The sequence below is a fragment of the Octopus sinensis genome, linkage group LG18 (assembly GCF_006345805.1).
Source record: "Octopus sinensis linkage group LG18, ASM634580v1, whole genome shotgun sequence".
Classification (NCBI taxonomy): Eukaryota; Metazoa; Mollusca; class Cephalopoda; order Octopoda; family Octopodidae; genus Octopus; species Octopus sinensis.
In genome coordinates this window covers 22,355,945-22,373,075 of record NC_043014.1, presented here as the reverse complement: position 1 = coordinate 22,373,075, position 17,131 = coordinate 22,355,945, and the positions used below count along the sequence as shown (strand labels likewise).

The 17,131-nt window shown below is 36.8% G+C and overlaps 1 protein-coding gene across 4 annotated transcripts in view; it reads right to left on the bottom strand.

Annotated features, from left to right (window-relative positions):
• The window catches only part of LOC115221753 (protein capicua homolog), a 128,176-nt gene that overhangs the window by 39,037 nt on the left and 72,008 nt on the right, over nt 1–17,131 (bottom strand). For all 4 annotated transcript variants that reach the window (XM_036510772.1, XM_036510773.1, XM_029791970.2 and 1 more), the window contains exons 3-5: nt 14,440–15,531; nt 8,730–8,954; nt 4,931–5,109 (exon numbers count right to left, since the gene is read on the bottom strand). In XM_036510772.1, the coding sequence (XP_036366665.1) occupies nt 4,931–5,109; nt 8,730–8,954; nt 14,440–15,531 (1,496 nt within the window). The remainder of the gene's footprint in view (nt 1–4,930; nt 5,110–8,729; nt 8,955–14,439; nt 15,532–17,131) is intronic.

Below are 17,131 nucleotides of genomic sequence, written 5' to 3'. Positions count from 1 at the left end.
CCATGAAACCAGAAAATTAAAAGACCAGGGAGCATCATGGAGGTGGCTCCAGAATGGTGACCTAAAAAAGAATACTGAAAACCTAATCATCACAGCCCAGCACCAGGCATTGAATACCAACTCAGTGAGAAAAAATATATACCACACAAGTGCACAGGACCTCTGCAGAATGTGTGGGAAGAGGGTCGAAAGTGTGACTCACATTGTTAGTGCTTGTGAAAGTCGTGCATAAAAAGAGTACAAGCACAGACATGACAAAGTAGCCCAAAACCTCCACTGGTTACTATGCTATAAGTATGGATATGAGGTTACGGGTGCTTGGTACCAACATACACCGGAAAAGGTAATGAAAGAAAAAAGAAGGGTAAAAATTTTCTGATTTCCAGACAGACAAAGTGTTAGAGCACCGGAGGTCGGATATAGTAACCTTTAAGAGGGACAAACAAGAGTACCTAATAATCGACGTAACAGTACCGGGAGATCAACATATTATCATGAAAGAAAGAGAAAAAGATAAATATGGAGACCTGAGAATTGAGATCGCTAAGATGTGGCAGCTATGAGAGTCAAACATAAAAGTTATCACTATTGTCATCGGTGCATTGGGTTCAATACCACCTAATTTGAAAAAAAAAACATCTGAAAACCTTAGAGATACTTACAATCTAGATGTATTGCAAAAGTTGGCATTACTTGGAACTGCATGCATATTGCGTAAAGTACTGTCTGTCTTAGGTCCTTGTTGTGACTTGACAAACAGTACAAACCCCCAGTAGATACAATATCTTCAATCAACAACCTCACGATATTGTATATTGTGAGACGTCTAGAATAACAATAATATTCCTTTCTACTATAAGCACAAAGCCTGAAATTTTGGGGGAGGGGACTAGTTGATTGCATCAACCCCAGTGTTTTATTGGTACTTAATTTATCAACCCTGAAAGGATTTAAGGCAAAGTCATCTTCAGCAGAATTTGAACTCAAAATGTAAAAGACATGCTGATAGTATTTCATATGGTGTACTAACAATTCTATTAGCTCACTACTTTGGTATTATATATAATAATAATAACAAGAGCACTCAGAGAGCGCAAACCTCCACCAAGGCAACACCAATGTCTTCTCAACGGTTAGCTGGAGATGATTTTTAAAATGAGAATATCTGAAATAAACTCGACTGCTCTCACAAACAAGAATACTAAAAGTGAACCCATACACTCTCAAAAATTAAATTAAAAAAATGGAAAAATAATCCAGAATCCTTGTCCAGTACCTGATCGATCCCAATGGTAGCCATGGAATGTGAAGATGGGTGTGCAGGCTGTGTTTGTAATGCTGTATGTGTGTTGTCTGCAGTGGGAACAGGGACAGTTTTCTCTATGAAGGCCTTTTTTAGTCTATCCACTGATATAGTGTCTTTACAAACATTAAGTTCTAAAGTGAAAAATTTATGTGTGTGGAAGAAAACAGAAAGGACCTGCATACGGTGCTGTTAATGGTGGTTTAACAGCATCATTGCATGCAAAAATGTGAGTCCAAGAAGTAAAGCTTCCTTCAAGGCAGAGCTAGAAATGCAAATGTCAAGTAGGTAAGAGGTTTTAAACAGGAGTGATATATTTAAAATTGGTAAAACTAAAAATTGTCGAGAATAAATTAAATTCATTATTGTTACTATGTTAGTGTTATTTAATTTCTGAAAGGTTATGCTGATGTTTGTTTATGTAGTCTGATTCCTTTATCCATCAGTTTCTACTAAGAGAGAGATGCGAGTAAAATTAATAATAGAGAAATGAAAATAAAACTTTGGAAACAGCAACACTGCCATAACTTACGTGGAAACCATGAGCATGCTTTCAAGGGAAATAATCAGAGAACGACTTGAAAGTCAACATAAGATCATAATACTTCATGTGAAGTAAAGTAAATACAACAAATAATCCAGAATCCTTGTCCAGTACGAGATCAATCCCAAAATCTAATCAGTTTGTGCCAGCCATGAGGCCAAACATCCCTGAGAGTTTCATCTAAATCCATCCTGCAGTTCTTCAGACATCTTGTCCACGGAGAAACAAACACAACTGAAAACAATACATCTGCCTTTGCTAAGGCAGAGGTAATAATAATAATAATAATAATGGTTCCTAATTTAGGCATGAGGCTAAAAATTTTGAACAGAGGTGGGGTTAGTTGATACTATCAACCCCAGTGTTTGACTGGAACTTTATTCTATCGACCTGAGGAAGGGTGAAAGGCAAAGTTGACCTCAGTAGTATTTGAATATAAAGAGCTAGAACAAATACTGCAAAACATTGCTATCTGATCCTCTAATGATTCACCTTAAGCTAGCAATTTTGAAACCAGAGTTTCATGAATATCAGTACTTGACTGGTTCTTTGTAGTGAACCCAGAGGGATGAATGTGAGAATTGACATTAGCAGGAGTTGAACTTAAAATGTAAAGAACAGGAACAAATACTGTAAGGTATTTTTTTTTTGATACTTGAATGAATTTGTCAATCCACTGCTCTTTGACATCAATAGTAGTAAGAATATTATTATTATTATTACTATTATTATTGATGGTCACTCCCATCAATTTTGACAAATGAGTGTTTGAAGGAGAGGATTTGAAAAAGAAAAAAAGTTATGAAAATTGACACAACTCTTCACATAAACAATATGATGTGATTTTTAACAGAGATAGACTGCTTATTGAATTGAATGAGTTATACAATATTTCAACAGATTGTCTGTCCACCTCAAATTCCCAAAAAACAAAGCCATACAAGAAATGGAGTCAATGTGGTATTAGGTAGGCTTGTCTAAATACACAACAAAAGTTTTGATTACCATATTTTATTTTATGTTGCATTTTGTGAACAATATCATTGTTGATTAAAGGTTTTGAACGGCCCAGTCACAGATTCACTACATTTATGATGGCGAGAGTAACAAGGGATTGTCAGAGTAACTCAGGTAGAACAAATACAATAAAAGATTTTCATTTGATTTGGCTTCCAAGTAATGATTTATTGGTTTTCTCACACACACACACACAAAGTAAAGGCATGTGTGTTAGTGGTGAGGGTATTTGGCTCATAATTGTAAGGTTGTGAGTTCAATTCCTGGTGGAGCATTGTATCCTTGAGCAAGACACTTTATTTCACATTGCTAGCAAAAATGAGTAGTAGCTGTATTTCAAAGGACCAGCCTAGTCACACGCTGAATCTCCCTGAGAAATACGTTAAGGATACTTTGTCTGTGAAATGTTCAGCCACTTGCACATTAATTCCACTAACAGGCTATTCTGTTAATTGGATCAACTGGAACTCCTTGTTGTCATAACCAACAGAGTGCCAGTTTAGTTTAAACAAACATACACAACAAGCTTCAGTACAATTTCTATCAACTAAATTCTACTTAGAAGGTATTAGTTAACTCAAGGATATGATAGAAAAGGTTGTGAGGCAAATTTCTTAACTGCATAACCACTAAACTCCCTACACCTCCCAGCACCACCTTACAGACCTATACCACTAACACACATAGGTCACATATCATCCTCAAATCCTACCTTACTATCTAAAATATTGGGTTGTCCGGAAAGTTCATGCCAATTTTTAAAGAAAGAAAAAGGTCAATAAATACTTGCCATTACATTTTTAATCAACCAAATATGAACCATTTTGTTGCACAATGCATCTCCATCTTTCCTTTAACTTGAAATTACCCTCTTCCCAGAATTTAGGTGGTTTCATGGCAAAGAATTCATCAAGGTATCTTTTTACGTCATCCAAGGAATTGAAATTTTTACCATTAAGACTATTCTGCAGAGACCTGAATAAGTGGAAATCCGAAGGAGCAATATCTCGTGAATATGGAGGGTGGGGTAACACATCCCAGCTGAGCTGCAGCAATTTTTGTCTGGTTCCCAAAGAAACGTACGGTCTTGCATTATCATGTTGGAAAACAACACCATTCCTGTAGGCCAATTCTGGACATTTCCCTTGAATTGCTGCTTTTAACTTGCCCAGTTGTGTGCAGTATTTCTCAGAATTAATTGTCTGGTTACTTGTACAGAATTCCTTTCCAATCCCACCAGACACAAAGCAAGACTTTTTAAGGATGAAGACCCGCTTTTGGGGTGGCTAAGGGTGGCTCATGTCGCTTACTCCAGGACTGCTTTCTCTGAACATTTTGATAGATAATCCATTTCTCATCACCTGTCACAATTTGCTTTAAAAAAGGTGCGTTTTCATTCCGTTTATAAAGCGAATCACAGATGGAAATGTGATCCAAAAGGTTCTTCTCACTCAACTCGTGTGGTACCCAAACATTGTAGCGATTTGTGTACCCAAGCTTTACCAGGTGCTCATGAATGACGAATTTTGACAGGTTGAAGCATTCTGCTAATTCTCAGGTTGTGCAATGTGGGTTATTCTCAATTAATGACTTGATTTGGTCATCATCTGTAGTAGATGGTCTGCCCGATCGCTCTTTATCAATAAGATTACAATCTCCAGCTCGGAACCTTGCGAACCACTTCCGTACAGTTCTTTCGGATAAAGAAATATCACCATAAACTGCGCATATTTCTTTGGTTGCTTGTGAGGCATTTTTCCCTTTACAGAAAAATAAAAACATTAAGTGCCGAAAATGAACTTCCATGAAAAGACAGCTTAAACTGTGCTCTAAATGGCGGTGCAGTCAAATCCTATTTTATGGACTCAACCATGTTCTAAAATAAGTCGAAAGGTAAGCTACTATAAATTGGCACGGACTTTCTGGACAACCCAATACATATTTTCACAGAAGGCAGAACAGTCACTGGTAGAAAATCTTTGATTATAGGTCGACTTGATCAAGGTTGAACTTACAATATCATGCAAGTACTACCACCATCATATAGCAACAGGTTAATATCTTACCTTCCTAGGGCTCTTTGGTTCGTCTTTATCTTTTGGCAGAGCACTGAGGGATTGAGTTCGCCGTTTTATGCGGGTGCTAGAATCTTTCTTTGGAGAATCAGGAGCACAATCGAACACATCATCATCATCATCATCTTCTTCTTCATCATCATCAATATCATAGTCATCTTTAGAATTAACTAGAAAAAAAAACAGGGATATGAACGAAGGTCAAAAACAGTTGTTTTCCCCCTCCCATCAACCCTACAGGTCTTAGAGGACCTGCAATGGCCATGAGTACAGCACTTTCTTGAGACCAATACAATAAATATAAATGGAAAGAAAAATCTGTGCTGCAGTCTCATATTGGGAAACCTCTACATGGTCAGTTAACAAGCAAGAAATTACAACCAAATTATCCTCAAAAACTACTATACCATCTTCAAAATGGCTAACTATATAGGATAAACTAATGTGGTAGGAACAAAGGAAGGCTGGTTAAACAATGTGTCTATAGCACAGAAACATTTCTCAGGGAACAGGAGTGGCTGTGAATACACATGAAGCAGGGCCATTTTACAAAATCTACAACATACACAAATTCTACCAAACAATAACAACATTTACAAACAAATCAGAAAAATACACACTTTACTTGATGATTTGCAATAATGCTGACAGTAACAGCAATGGTTAAAAAGGGAGTAGCTTTATTGTCTCCCTTCCTAACATCAAATGTCCACACAAAATACATTTAAAAATAAATGCTTCACACATAAAAACAAGACAAAAATTTTTTTAAAAGATGTAAAAATGCAGTAATGCAACATTCTTGGCATAAGAACAGACTTAGGGAATGATAGAATTTTATTAGTACTCATGATATTCATAGCGCAATAAGTTAGGAAACATTCTTAACACCAGTACAGAGGACAATCAGAATTTCAAATTATACTTAAATCAGACTAGCCAAGACCTCTGACTATGGAAGTGGCCTTATAACATATATAGAATTTGTTTCCAGAGTATAGATAACACTCATAAACTAATATGAAAGACAGGCTTTCAAGTAAAACCTAACAACACAAAATGCATTGATATAATATATTTCTTTACTACCCACAAGGGGCTAAACATAGAGGGGACAAACAAGGACAGACAAACGGATTAAGTCGATTACATCGACCCCAGTGCGTAACTGGTACTTAATTTATCGACCCCGAAAGGATGAAAGGCAAAGTCGACCTCGGCGGAATTTGAACCCAGAACGCAACGGCAGACTAAATACGGCTACGCATTTCACCCGGCATGCTAACATTTCTGCTAGCTCGCCGCCTTGCATTGATATAATAAACATACATATATACTAGTAATGACCTCACCAACAGCCCCATCACCTAATCTATTCCAACTTTTTAACACTAATAAACAACACCATTGAGTTAAAATTGCAATACATTCAACAACTTATGGTTTTCAAATTGTAAACAAGAGATAACTAAATACCACAACAGAACTCCCAGACATCAAAATCTTCTCCACATACCTTAGTTATTACAAATATTTCCCCAACATTTTTTGGACTACCAATCAATTATTATTACAACACATTAATGAAAAAAGCAAAAATGCTTTCACAAACTCGGAACTTATTTCATCAAGAAACAGATTCAAAGTTTTCTTTCTTCCTTTTTTAATATATATAGAATTAAGACAACTCCAGTCAGCAACATAGACAATGCAGTACATACATTCAACAAAATAATTATAGATGCATCTGGAAAGAGATATCTCACAAAACAACATCAAATATATTTTCTCAATTACACACCAGAAATAACCATAATCATAAAACCTGAGACAATTTCAAATACAATACCTCATACAATTAACACAATAATTAGCATCAAACAACTAAACGGAAAATTGTAAATAGAAAAACGTTTGTATCCTACCTAAACCAATCTAGACCACAAAACTAATAGTAAAACACTATAGTGTGTAATTAGCTACATTATCATCAACAGTCACACTGCACCTCATGTCAGAGAAACAATCTCAATATACTTACTCTGCATCAGTAAACAAACATGCTTAGACATTTCTTGAAAGTCAGTCAGATAAAAACTACACAAAGAAGATAGGAACCAAATACATTAAATATGCACTTCACAGCTAGATTAGGAGTTTGACTCCTTCCTTCCAACAGACACTCAAAAAGCAACAAGAATATCTAAAAATTCAAACATCTCAGAGCCAAATGAAACTTGGTGCCTTGCTGTACCCAAGAAGACCCGTCCTCCACAGCATAAGTGTTAAGGCTACACTCCCTGGTAAAGAGGGTTGGCCTGCTAGAGTGCTGGTGTCACGTAAAAAGCACTCATGCAGGTGCCACAAAAAAGTGCTTGCACCAGTGCCAGGTTTAAAAGCACCCAGCACACACTGTAAAGCGATTGGCATTACGAAGGATATTCAATCATAGAAATCAAGTCAAATCAAACTGGAACCTGGTGCAACTTTTCAGCTTGCCAGCTCTGGTCAAGCCATCCAACCTATGCCAACATAAAAAATTGACATTAAAGGATGTTGATGAAGATTATGAACATCTATGGACCAGAGGAATCACTGCACTCACTAAAATCTACAACACAGTCAAATTTCTTGACTCTGGAAGTTGGACAAAATAATAACATCACTGAAGCCCAATATAAATTCATATGAAGCAATATTTTACAGACTCATTGGCCCCCACCCTATCCACATTATCAAAAATTCCAGGAAAGTTAATCCTTGACATGATAAACCACACACCCATTTCCAAAGCACAGCACAGGTTCACACCACTGTCTACAACCATCACACTATTTACTAACCTAATTCAAAAAATATGATGGTTTCAACAAAACCCCCTGCCACATTTACCATTCTGACACTAGTAAAGCTGTTAAGTTCATTCAGAAGTATTGACTCATTTAAAAAAAATATTAAAACAAAATCATAAAATTTATCTCAGAGGAGCAGATTTATCTCCGAGTGGAAATCACTACAATAGCATTGTAATTTTTCTATGTGAAGAGGGAAACTGTGAGTGGTATCCCATGGCTCTTCTCACAGCACGAGAGAGACAGACAGACAAACAGACAGAGAAAGTGAGAAAAGAATTGACTTCAGAACTTGATTTGTGCTTTATTTATTGATACTGCAAGGATGAAAGGCAAAGGTAGCCTTGGTAGGAGTCAGAACAAATACTGCAAAGCACTCTATCCTACTCTATACAATGATGAACCTACTAACTTGCCATCTATACAAAACTATCATCACATGTTAATCATACACACTGTACACATACAAAACACAGGTACAAGTTCATTCCTTTCTGCAAGAAGAGAATGGGAAGGTGCCTTTTCTATCTATATGTGGAGTGAAACTGTGGAAGAGATGAACCCAGGAAGACATGGGATGAGGTGATGAAGCATGATCTTCAAATGTTGGGTTGCATGGAGGTGATTACAAGTGATCAAAACCTTTGGCAATTTGCTGTGCTTGAAAAGACAAGTCAAGCCAAGTGAAATCAGTTGTGGCCAGTGCTGATGACATGTAAAGGCACCTGTGCCGTTGATATGTAAAAGGCACCCACTACACTCTTGGAGTGGTTGGTAATAGGAAGGGCATCCAGCTGTAGAAACCAAGCCAAATCAGACTGGAGCCTGGTACAGCTCTGTGGCTTACCAGTTTGAGTCAAACTTTCTAACCCATGCCAACATGAAAAATAGATGCTAAATGATGATGATGGTGACTTGATATTTTAATGGTTACTTACAGGCTTCAGAGACACTCTGGCTGACCGACACTGGTGGATTAGCTTCACTGGATGTTGTAGACTCCTGTGTGGTGGAGTTATCACTCTCCAGGGCTGCTGACATCACTTGAGATGTGGGTGGTGGGGATATAGCTGCATGGGATGGGGACTGGGTACCTCCAGTGTTGGTAAGGTAAGGGACCAACGAGTGCCAGCGGTATACAGGGACATGGTGACTGTCATCTGCTACAAGATAGAGAAAACAAAACATTTTCATTAATTCCATTTAAAGACTGTTTGTATTACATTACCACAACAACCACCACATCAGATATTATTGCTTTACACAATGCCATACTTAACAAAACATGTAAGGAAAAAAACCAATAAAATACATTAAGTATACACAAAAACACTTATGAAAATCCATCTAATAAAGAATATTTAAGCAAAACAATAAACTGCCTCTCACTTGGTGTGTGTGTGGTACCTTGCACCTTCTACTATAGTTCTGAGAGGGAACCAATACCATGTGAGAGAATTTGACACGCACGCGCGTGTGCGCGCACACACACACACAAACACTTGTGCATGCATGAACCTATTTAGTTATGAAAGTATATAGTCAGGGTATAGGAATATTATATTTGGCCAATGTAATCAATAAAATATGTTTTTAATGTTGCACATAGTACCCCAAGTGCTGTATACTAGAATTACAAAGATAAAAGGATGATTTTTTTTTATTGTAGGGTTATACTTTTGCAATTAAAAGTCCTTCCTACTGTTAATCACTCAATTGTGAAGAAGGTAGTCAATTAAGTAAACACAAGCAAGTAGGGTTATGTACTTTGTTCAGGAGTACAATAACTCATGTGCTAGCATTTTTTGATATATAAATACTGATGGCATACAATCAAATCAATGACAAAGTCTCTATGCACCTACAAGAAATAGCAGCTAAATTTCTCTCATATCACTCACACTTCACTATCTGATATATACAGGATGTGATGGGTAAGTTATTGCCATATTATATTTTTAATTTCATGCATGTGCATTGTTTTTTTGATTTTGTTGACTACACAGTGTACTGGGTCAGTTGGGTACCGTCTGTGAGAAAAACAGCACCATGATGCAATTCGCTCTGCCAGAAATTTGGAAATGACATGCTGTACTGCTGCATTTGTGCCGGAAGCTCCAATATGAACATTTCAGAGTGTTTGGGTGTCAATCTGAGAACAGTGCATGTACTGAGAGTGATAAAAATCAAACATCCAGTCAACAGCATGATGTTTGGATTGTCCACTAGTGATAGCAACGTTATGCCTCCATTCATCTTCCCAGACAGCTTCACACTCAACACAGGCCTACATCAAGTGCCTTGAGGAGTAGTGCTGCCCTGAGTCAAGAGGGTGGCTGCTGGAAGACCCTATGTCTGGCAACAAAACTCTGCACCCTGCCACACAAGCAGGAGAATCCACTCATAGCTGTTAGACAATTTCTGTGACCACATCACCCCTAACATCTGGCCTCTTAACTCCCCAGACTGCAACCTCCTTGGTTATTATGTGTGGGGTACAGTTGAGCGAGAAACCAACAAAACTGAAGGCAAGGATTATGGCAGCATTCACAAACTTAAATAAGGAGACAGCCCAGAAGAGTTGCAGGAGATTCCGAAGTTGTCTGGAGGCCATGGCTGAAGCCAATGACGATTTTATTAAATTAATTTACTCTTTAGTATTTCAAGATACTTTTATGTAATTTTGGTAAATATATTTTAAAATGAGATGTCAGTGTTATTTTTATATTTGCGTAATTTAGACGACAATATATTCACAGCACCCTGTATGTATGTATATATATATATATATAGATAGATATACATATATATACATATATGTAAAAAGGAAGGACAAATCATATCATGTGATCCTAGATACACTTTGTCTCTGAACAAAAGATAGGATAGTCATAGAAGGAATGCTTTTGATTATAGGTCTGTTTAATCAGAGCTGACCTGGGGTTAATCAACAATGACATGATATATTTGATACTCCTTCATGATCTTTTATTATCATTTCCTACATATCCATTATGATATAGAAATATCAAAACCACTTGATACTTTATTTATCATGAAAATAAACACAGCAACATCAGTTGTCAAGCAATGGTGGGGGGACAAATACACACACACACAATGGGCTTCTCACAGTTTCTGTCTGCCAAATCCACCTACAGGTTTTTGGTTGGCCTGAGACTACAATAGAAGACACTTGCCCAAGGTGCCATGCAGTGAGACTGAGCCTGGAACCATGTGGCTGGGAAGCAAGCTTCTTATCACATCTCCACACCTGTGCCTCTATACTTGGTTTAAAAAATTTAACATGTATTGTTTAGTCCTCATAGATGTAGTTTATGCAACACAAATCAAAATATTAGAAATAAAGGGTAAATGTAAAGCTGGGACATAGATAAATAACTACACAAATAATGAATCATTTGGAGGATATAAATAGCTTTATTAACTGACTTTATACACATACACATGCACACACTTGTCATATGACAGTATTTTAATGTTGGGAATATATATTTGCCACTTATAGGTAATATTATGCCATGTTACAGAGTTACAGTAATTATCATTGTATTTTTTTCTAATAATGAAATGAAAATTTTCAAAATTGAAATATTTATTTAAGTTAAAATTAAGTAAGACAAATTTCTCATTTGCATATTTGTAATAGATATAAAAGTAATACCATTTAATTATCAATAATGACAGAGGGGTGGGATTTTAGAACCACCACCACCACCATCAAGAAAAAAAAAGTGACTTTGGAACTATTTTACTCTATAAGTTAAATACTCAAATCATTTAAATACCATCAAACCTATTTCAGTATAGATAGGTTTGATATCCTATCTAATATTTAGCTCCATGGTTAAATACAAAGTAAAGCTCTTTATGAGACCAGATACAATTTCTTTAAATATTACTTCAAGTGAATTTTTTTAATAGAATGAAACTGTACTCTTGTGACAACAGTTACAAAATTATCATCAGCTGAATGCTGGGATGGAAAGTTAAACCCATTAGTATTTATACTGGCCACATCTGGTCCAAATATTCTGCTAGTTTTATGTTCAAGCAAGCCAAATTCAGCCTCTCACACCCACCCTACAATGTCATTCTAAAAATAAATCTTCACATCATTGAAATCTTGAAGAGATGAGATAAGCCATGATTAATTCAAAACAATGTAAATAAATAAGCATTATATTTGAAAGAGTATTTCTGAATGCTAAAGGGCCAATGAATCACAAAACTGGCAAACAATTACCATTTCTTTACAACTATGCTGCTGATATTTTTTTTTTTTGAAGAGTATCATTATTTACTTTATCCACCCTTCTAATTTATCTAGAAGCAGTTAATTTCTCTCTCAACTTGTCTTCTATTTTTCTTCTATTATTTGGGAACACCTGAAATTTTGTTTCCCTCCTATGTAGAAGTTCTTGTGATAAATATTTTTAATACTCAATCTTTTTTAACCTTCCTGTTTCTCTCCTTACCTTCAAATTTTCAATTTTTTTTTGTTTTATGTCTACATGCAAGCTCAACAAATAATCCTTTCTCTCGCGTCAGTGGCGAGGGCAAAACAACTTCTACAGTATTGGTGTGAGAAAAAATTCATCCAGTACACTAAGTAAAGGGATTGGTGTGAAGAAGAGCAAGCAGCCACAGAAATCAACCCAAAACTGAGACAATGGAGCAAGAAAGTCCTCTGACACATCAAATCCAGTTAAATCATTCAATCCAAGCCAACACAAAAAGTGTGCATAAAAAAATGATGATAGGTCAGAAAACTAAAAATAAATATCAATAACAATAATATTGTTTAACTATCAATTAATTACTGATGCAACAATGATTAATTCCATACCAAGCAGTGTGACATTTTTAACCATCAACAATGATTACTAACTGATCCCATTGCATGAACTTTGGGCAAGTTTCTCCAAATAAAACTTCAGACTGATCAATAAATACCTTGTAAGCAAAATTCCACAGGTAAAACTTGTGCAGAAGTCCGTAATGTGTGTGTGTGTGTGTGTGCGCGCGCGCGCACACGCACACACAAAACCCATGCCAGCATAGGAAAGGGGATGTTAAATGATGATGAAGATATATAAATATATATACATACGTATATTTTATTTTTACATTCATTTTTCAATGCTAGCATGAGTTACACAAATATATTACTGTGGCATTATTCTAGAGCTGGATACCTTTCCTGTTGCTGTTTTTTCAAGTATGAGATCACATGTCTTCAAAAAAGCAGTTGATTTTTAGATAAACACACACACTGACAGGCTTCTTTGCGTTTTTTCTTCCAAATCCACTCACAAGGCTTTTGTCGGTCCAGAGCAATAGTAGAAGGCACTTGTCCAAAGTACCATGCAGCTGGGCTGAACCCAAAACCATGTGGTTGTGAAGCAAACTTCTAAACCACACAGCCATGCTTGTGCCTTAACAATGCCATATAAATGTGTGTGCACACGTGTGCGCATGCATGCATGTGTGTTTCATTTGGTTTTACGCCAATTTTTTCATGCTAGCGTACACTAAACAGGAACTTATTTCAGGTACCATTTTGTAACTGAATACTCTTCCTGTTGTCAAACCTTAGCTGTTTTTCAAGTAAGGGACTTGTTATTCCACTGGTCTTCAAAAGCACAGAGCAATGGGACATTTTGTCAACTCGAGAAGTAAACATCATCCACTATTTTACTCAGGCCAGTAACAAGTAAATATGTAGATGGTCACCATTTGCCCACCCAAACACATTAGGTTTCCATACAGTTACACTCACATAGCACTGGTCAACTGAAGGCTATAGTTGAAGACACTTGCTTAGGGTGTCATACACTAAGAAAGAACTCAAAACCATGTGGTTATAAAGTGAACTCCATATTCATATAGTCATACCTGTGCTTAAGGGCCATGCCTGTGACTCAATGTGTGTGTGTGAATGACTTTAGGTAATGTGCATCAGCAAAAGGAGTACATAACAACAGTGAGAAAACCCAATAAACTATTGCTTTTAAATAAAAAAAAATCCTTCATCATACTTGTTCTGCCTGAATTGCATAAACAATCCCTTGTCACTATTGCCATTGCAAATGCAGTGAAACAGTGACTGTTAAAAATCTCTAAGTATTGATGCTGCTATTCACAGAGAGCAATATAAAATTCAAAATAAAATATTTCTGTGTGTGTGTGCGCGCGTGCAGACAGAGATGACACAAGTTGATGGGCGGTGCTATGAGATTGTTATTATGTTATTGTTTAGCTGCAAGTCAAAGCTGATGAAGCAGTGCAATGATCAAAACCATTCTAACAGTGCTCAGTCTGTCTTTTTGTATGACTAGAATTATATCATCTAATGTGGCCCTACTTTTGAAGCCTGTAAGATGTAATTTGAGGGAAATTAGAAAGTTGAATGACCACATACAGGCTTCTGTACTGGCTTATTGTGGGAGAATATTGTTGGTGTGGTGAACATGATAACAGTGGCGTGACAATATGATAGTGTTAGTAGTACAAGCATGGTGATAATAACTATAGTGAAGATGATGATAGTAGTAGTAGTGGTGGTGGTGATAAAGGAGATGACAATGAAAAATATGATGATGCTTATGATAATGAAGCACTTACCTGATGCGGGTCCTTTACTTGAAGCATCATCAACCCGCTGATCTTTGGGAGGCTCCCCAACAGGCATGACTGGTAGCAAGGCAGCAGGAGATGGGTGTGCTGCAGAGCCCTGATACTGAGACACAACACCTCTTGCATGCTGCTGCTGCACAGAAACAGGATTCTCGAGAGGGGATGCAGCATTAGAGACTGACGTTGAGACTTGCTGTCGAAAGTGTAAATCTCCATGTGCAGAGGGTGCTTTAGCTGAGTGCATGTCATAATGGCAACAGGCATTTGGCCCCTTTGTGTTAATCTGCATTTTGTTTTGTATAGGTTGTTGTTGTTGTTGTTGTTGCTGCTGCTGTTGTTGTTGGTGATGATGCTGTTGTTGAAGTTGTTGTTGCTGATGTTGTTGATGCTGCTGTTGCAACTGCTGCTGCTGTTGTTGTTGCTGCTGCTGCTGTGGTTGTGGTGTGTAATATGATGTAATGTTGGTTGGAGTCCCGCTTGCAATGTACTCTACAGACACCACTTGTTGCGTGGGGGTTGCATCTCTCACTTTCGTGCTCTTGTCCTCCCGAACATACGTCTCGTGAGTGGTGTTCAATGGAGATTTTGCCGGTGCTCTTGCACTGTCCTTCTGTGATGTGGTGACAAAAGCACTAACATTGTCGTCTTGTGCCAATGTTGCAAACAACTTCTCTTGAATGGCAGATATCAGAATGCCACCATTGTCTGTACCTGGTATCGCTGTTGAGAACCCACTTTTACCCACTATTGGAACAATGGTCACATTTGAGTCAAGGTTTTCAGTCTGCATCTGTTCCTGCTTAACAAAGACTTCTGGAGATTTCTTCTTCAAAACATAAGATTCTTCTTGATGTACTGAAAATGCCGGCATCAAGGTGACAGCTGGACGAGGGGCTATGTTAGGCATAAGCTCTGCAGATGAATTGCCTGACTTTGGGGAGTTGTTAATCCAGTGCCTAGTTGGCGAATTGATGAGACCTTGGTTATGAGGCGCCACAATAGGAGTAAACTGACCACAAGCTGTTGATGGGGACTGTCGTTGCCCTAATGGAGAAGAAGGGGTGCCAGACCGGGAATTACCTGTGACAGAAGAAAATAGATAAATATAAAGGAATAAATGCTGCTTTATCTTAATAAACAAGACAACAAGTAAATGCTTATAAATCAACATAGTCTTTGCTTACTATAACTGGTATGCAGGAGACAAAGCAGTAATATTCAAAGTCACTAATAATCTGAGTTAGGTAGGGATCAAAAAGAAAACAATGGAGTTTCTGTCAAGTCATATGACCTACTGAACTCTTAAAATCTTGTGCTTTCTAATTAGAAACTAGAGATTTTGATGAAATGTCATTAGTCCAGTATGAAATCATAAAAATATAACTACTGCATGAATTTGGACGAAATTTTCTGATACAATATAATGATCATTAGTATACACAGTGAATGTGATTTTTATGTGTTGTTGATTTACTTGTTGTCAAATCATTTTTACCTGCCCAGGTAGACTGAATACAAGTAAGTTGATTACATACACATAGATGTTTTCATACATATTTATAAGATCAATTCCTGGGCATTGATTTCCTGTCACACATTTGAATTTATGTTCAACTTAGTCTCTCTAACTTAAACATTGCACAAACTTCCACCAGAAAAAGCATTCTGGGAGAAACCTTCCTCTCTTCCAATCAAAGGTTTTTCTAAGACCTAACAATTAGTGTTATTTACCCTTATTACAATAATTAAACTCACTTCATAAAGTAAGCAGATAACCTACTTTTAATACCCCTGTTCAAAATCAATAAATCCCAATATCACAGATACTTACATATAGTGATGATATCACCAAGTCCAAACTCTCTCTATCTAAATCATAAATAAATAATATCACCTATCCATAATTCACCACTTGAAGTATTAACTGTTGTTATGATTGAAAATTAAAGGAAGAATGCAAGAAATAAACATGAATAATGCAAACAGGAAATCTTTTGACATGAAGTTCTAACTAAAATGAGGCTAATCTTTGTTTCTTGCACAGAAGAGTGCTTAGTTCCAGATTTCAACACTAAACAACACTGTTTGAACTGCAGTTATGTGCAGTTTGTAGCTTGGTGATACTCGCAGTTTAATTACAGAATTCTAAGAGTCAATGTAGCAGCTTCAACAAACTGATTATTGTCTTCCTTTTTTTAAGTCCTAAATATTTGGATGTGTTTCACTACTTGGCTGGTACTTATTTATCCCATGCAAATGAAAGGCAAAAAACAATCCAGGAGTGATTTTTAACTCAGAATATAAAGGGACAAAGAAAATCTACTAATAATCTATTCAATATCAGTAGACTATCTATCATACCACACCCTTAGTTTCTAATCTAGTCACAAGGCCAGCAATTCTGAGGGGGAAGGGAAGGGCTAGTTGATCACGTCAACCCCAGTACTTGACTGGTTACTTTATTTTATTGACCTCTAAATGGATAAAATGCAGAATGTAAAGAGTCAAAAGAAATCTTTTGAAATTACAGTTTAAATCCTAAGATAACACTACTAATTTATTGGTCTTCTTCTTTCAAGATGAAAGAGTGTGATTTCAGTGAGATGTGGCTGTTACTATTACATGGTCAGTTGATCATATAAAAGCTCTTTGGTTGGTTCTTCTATCGAAGATATGTCTA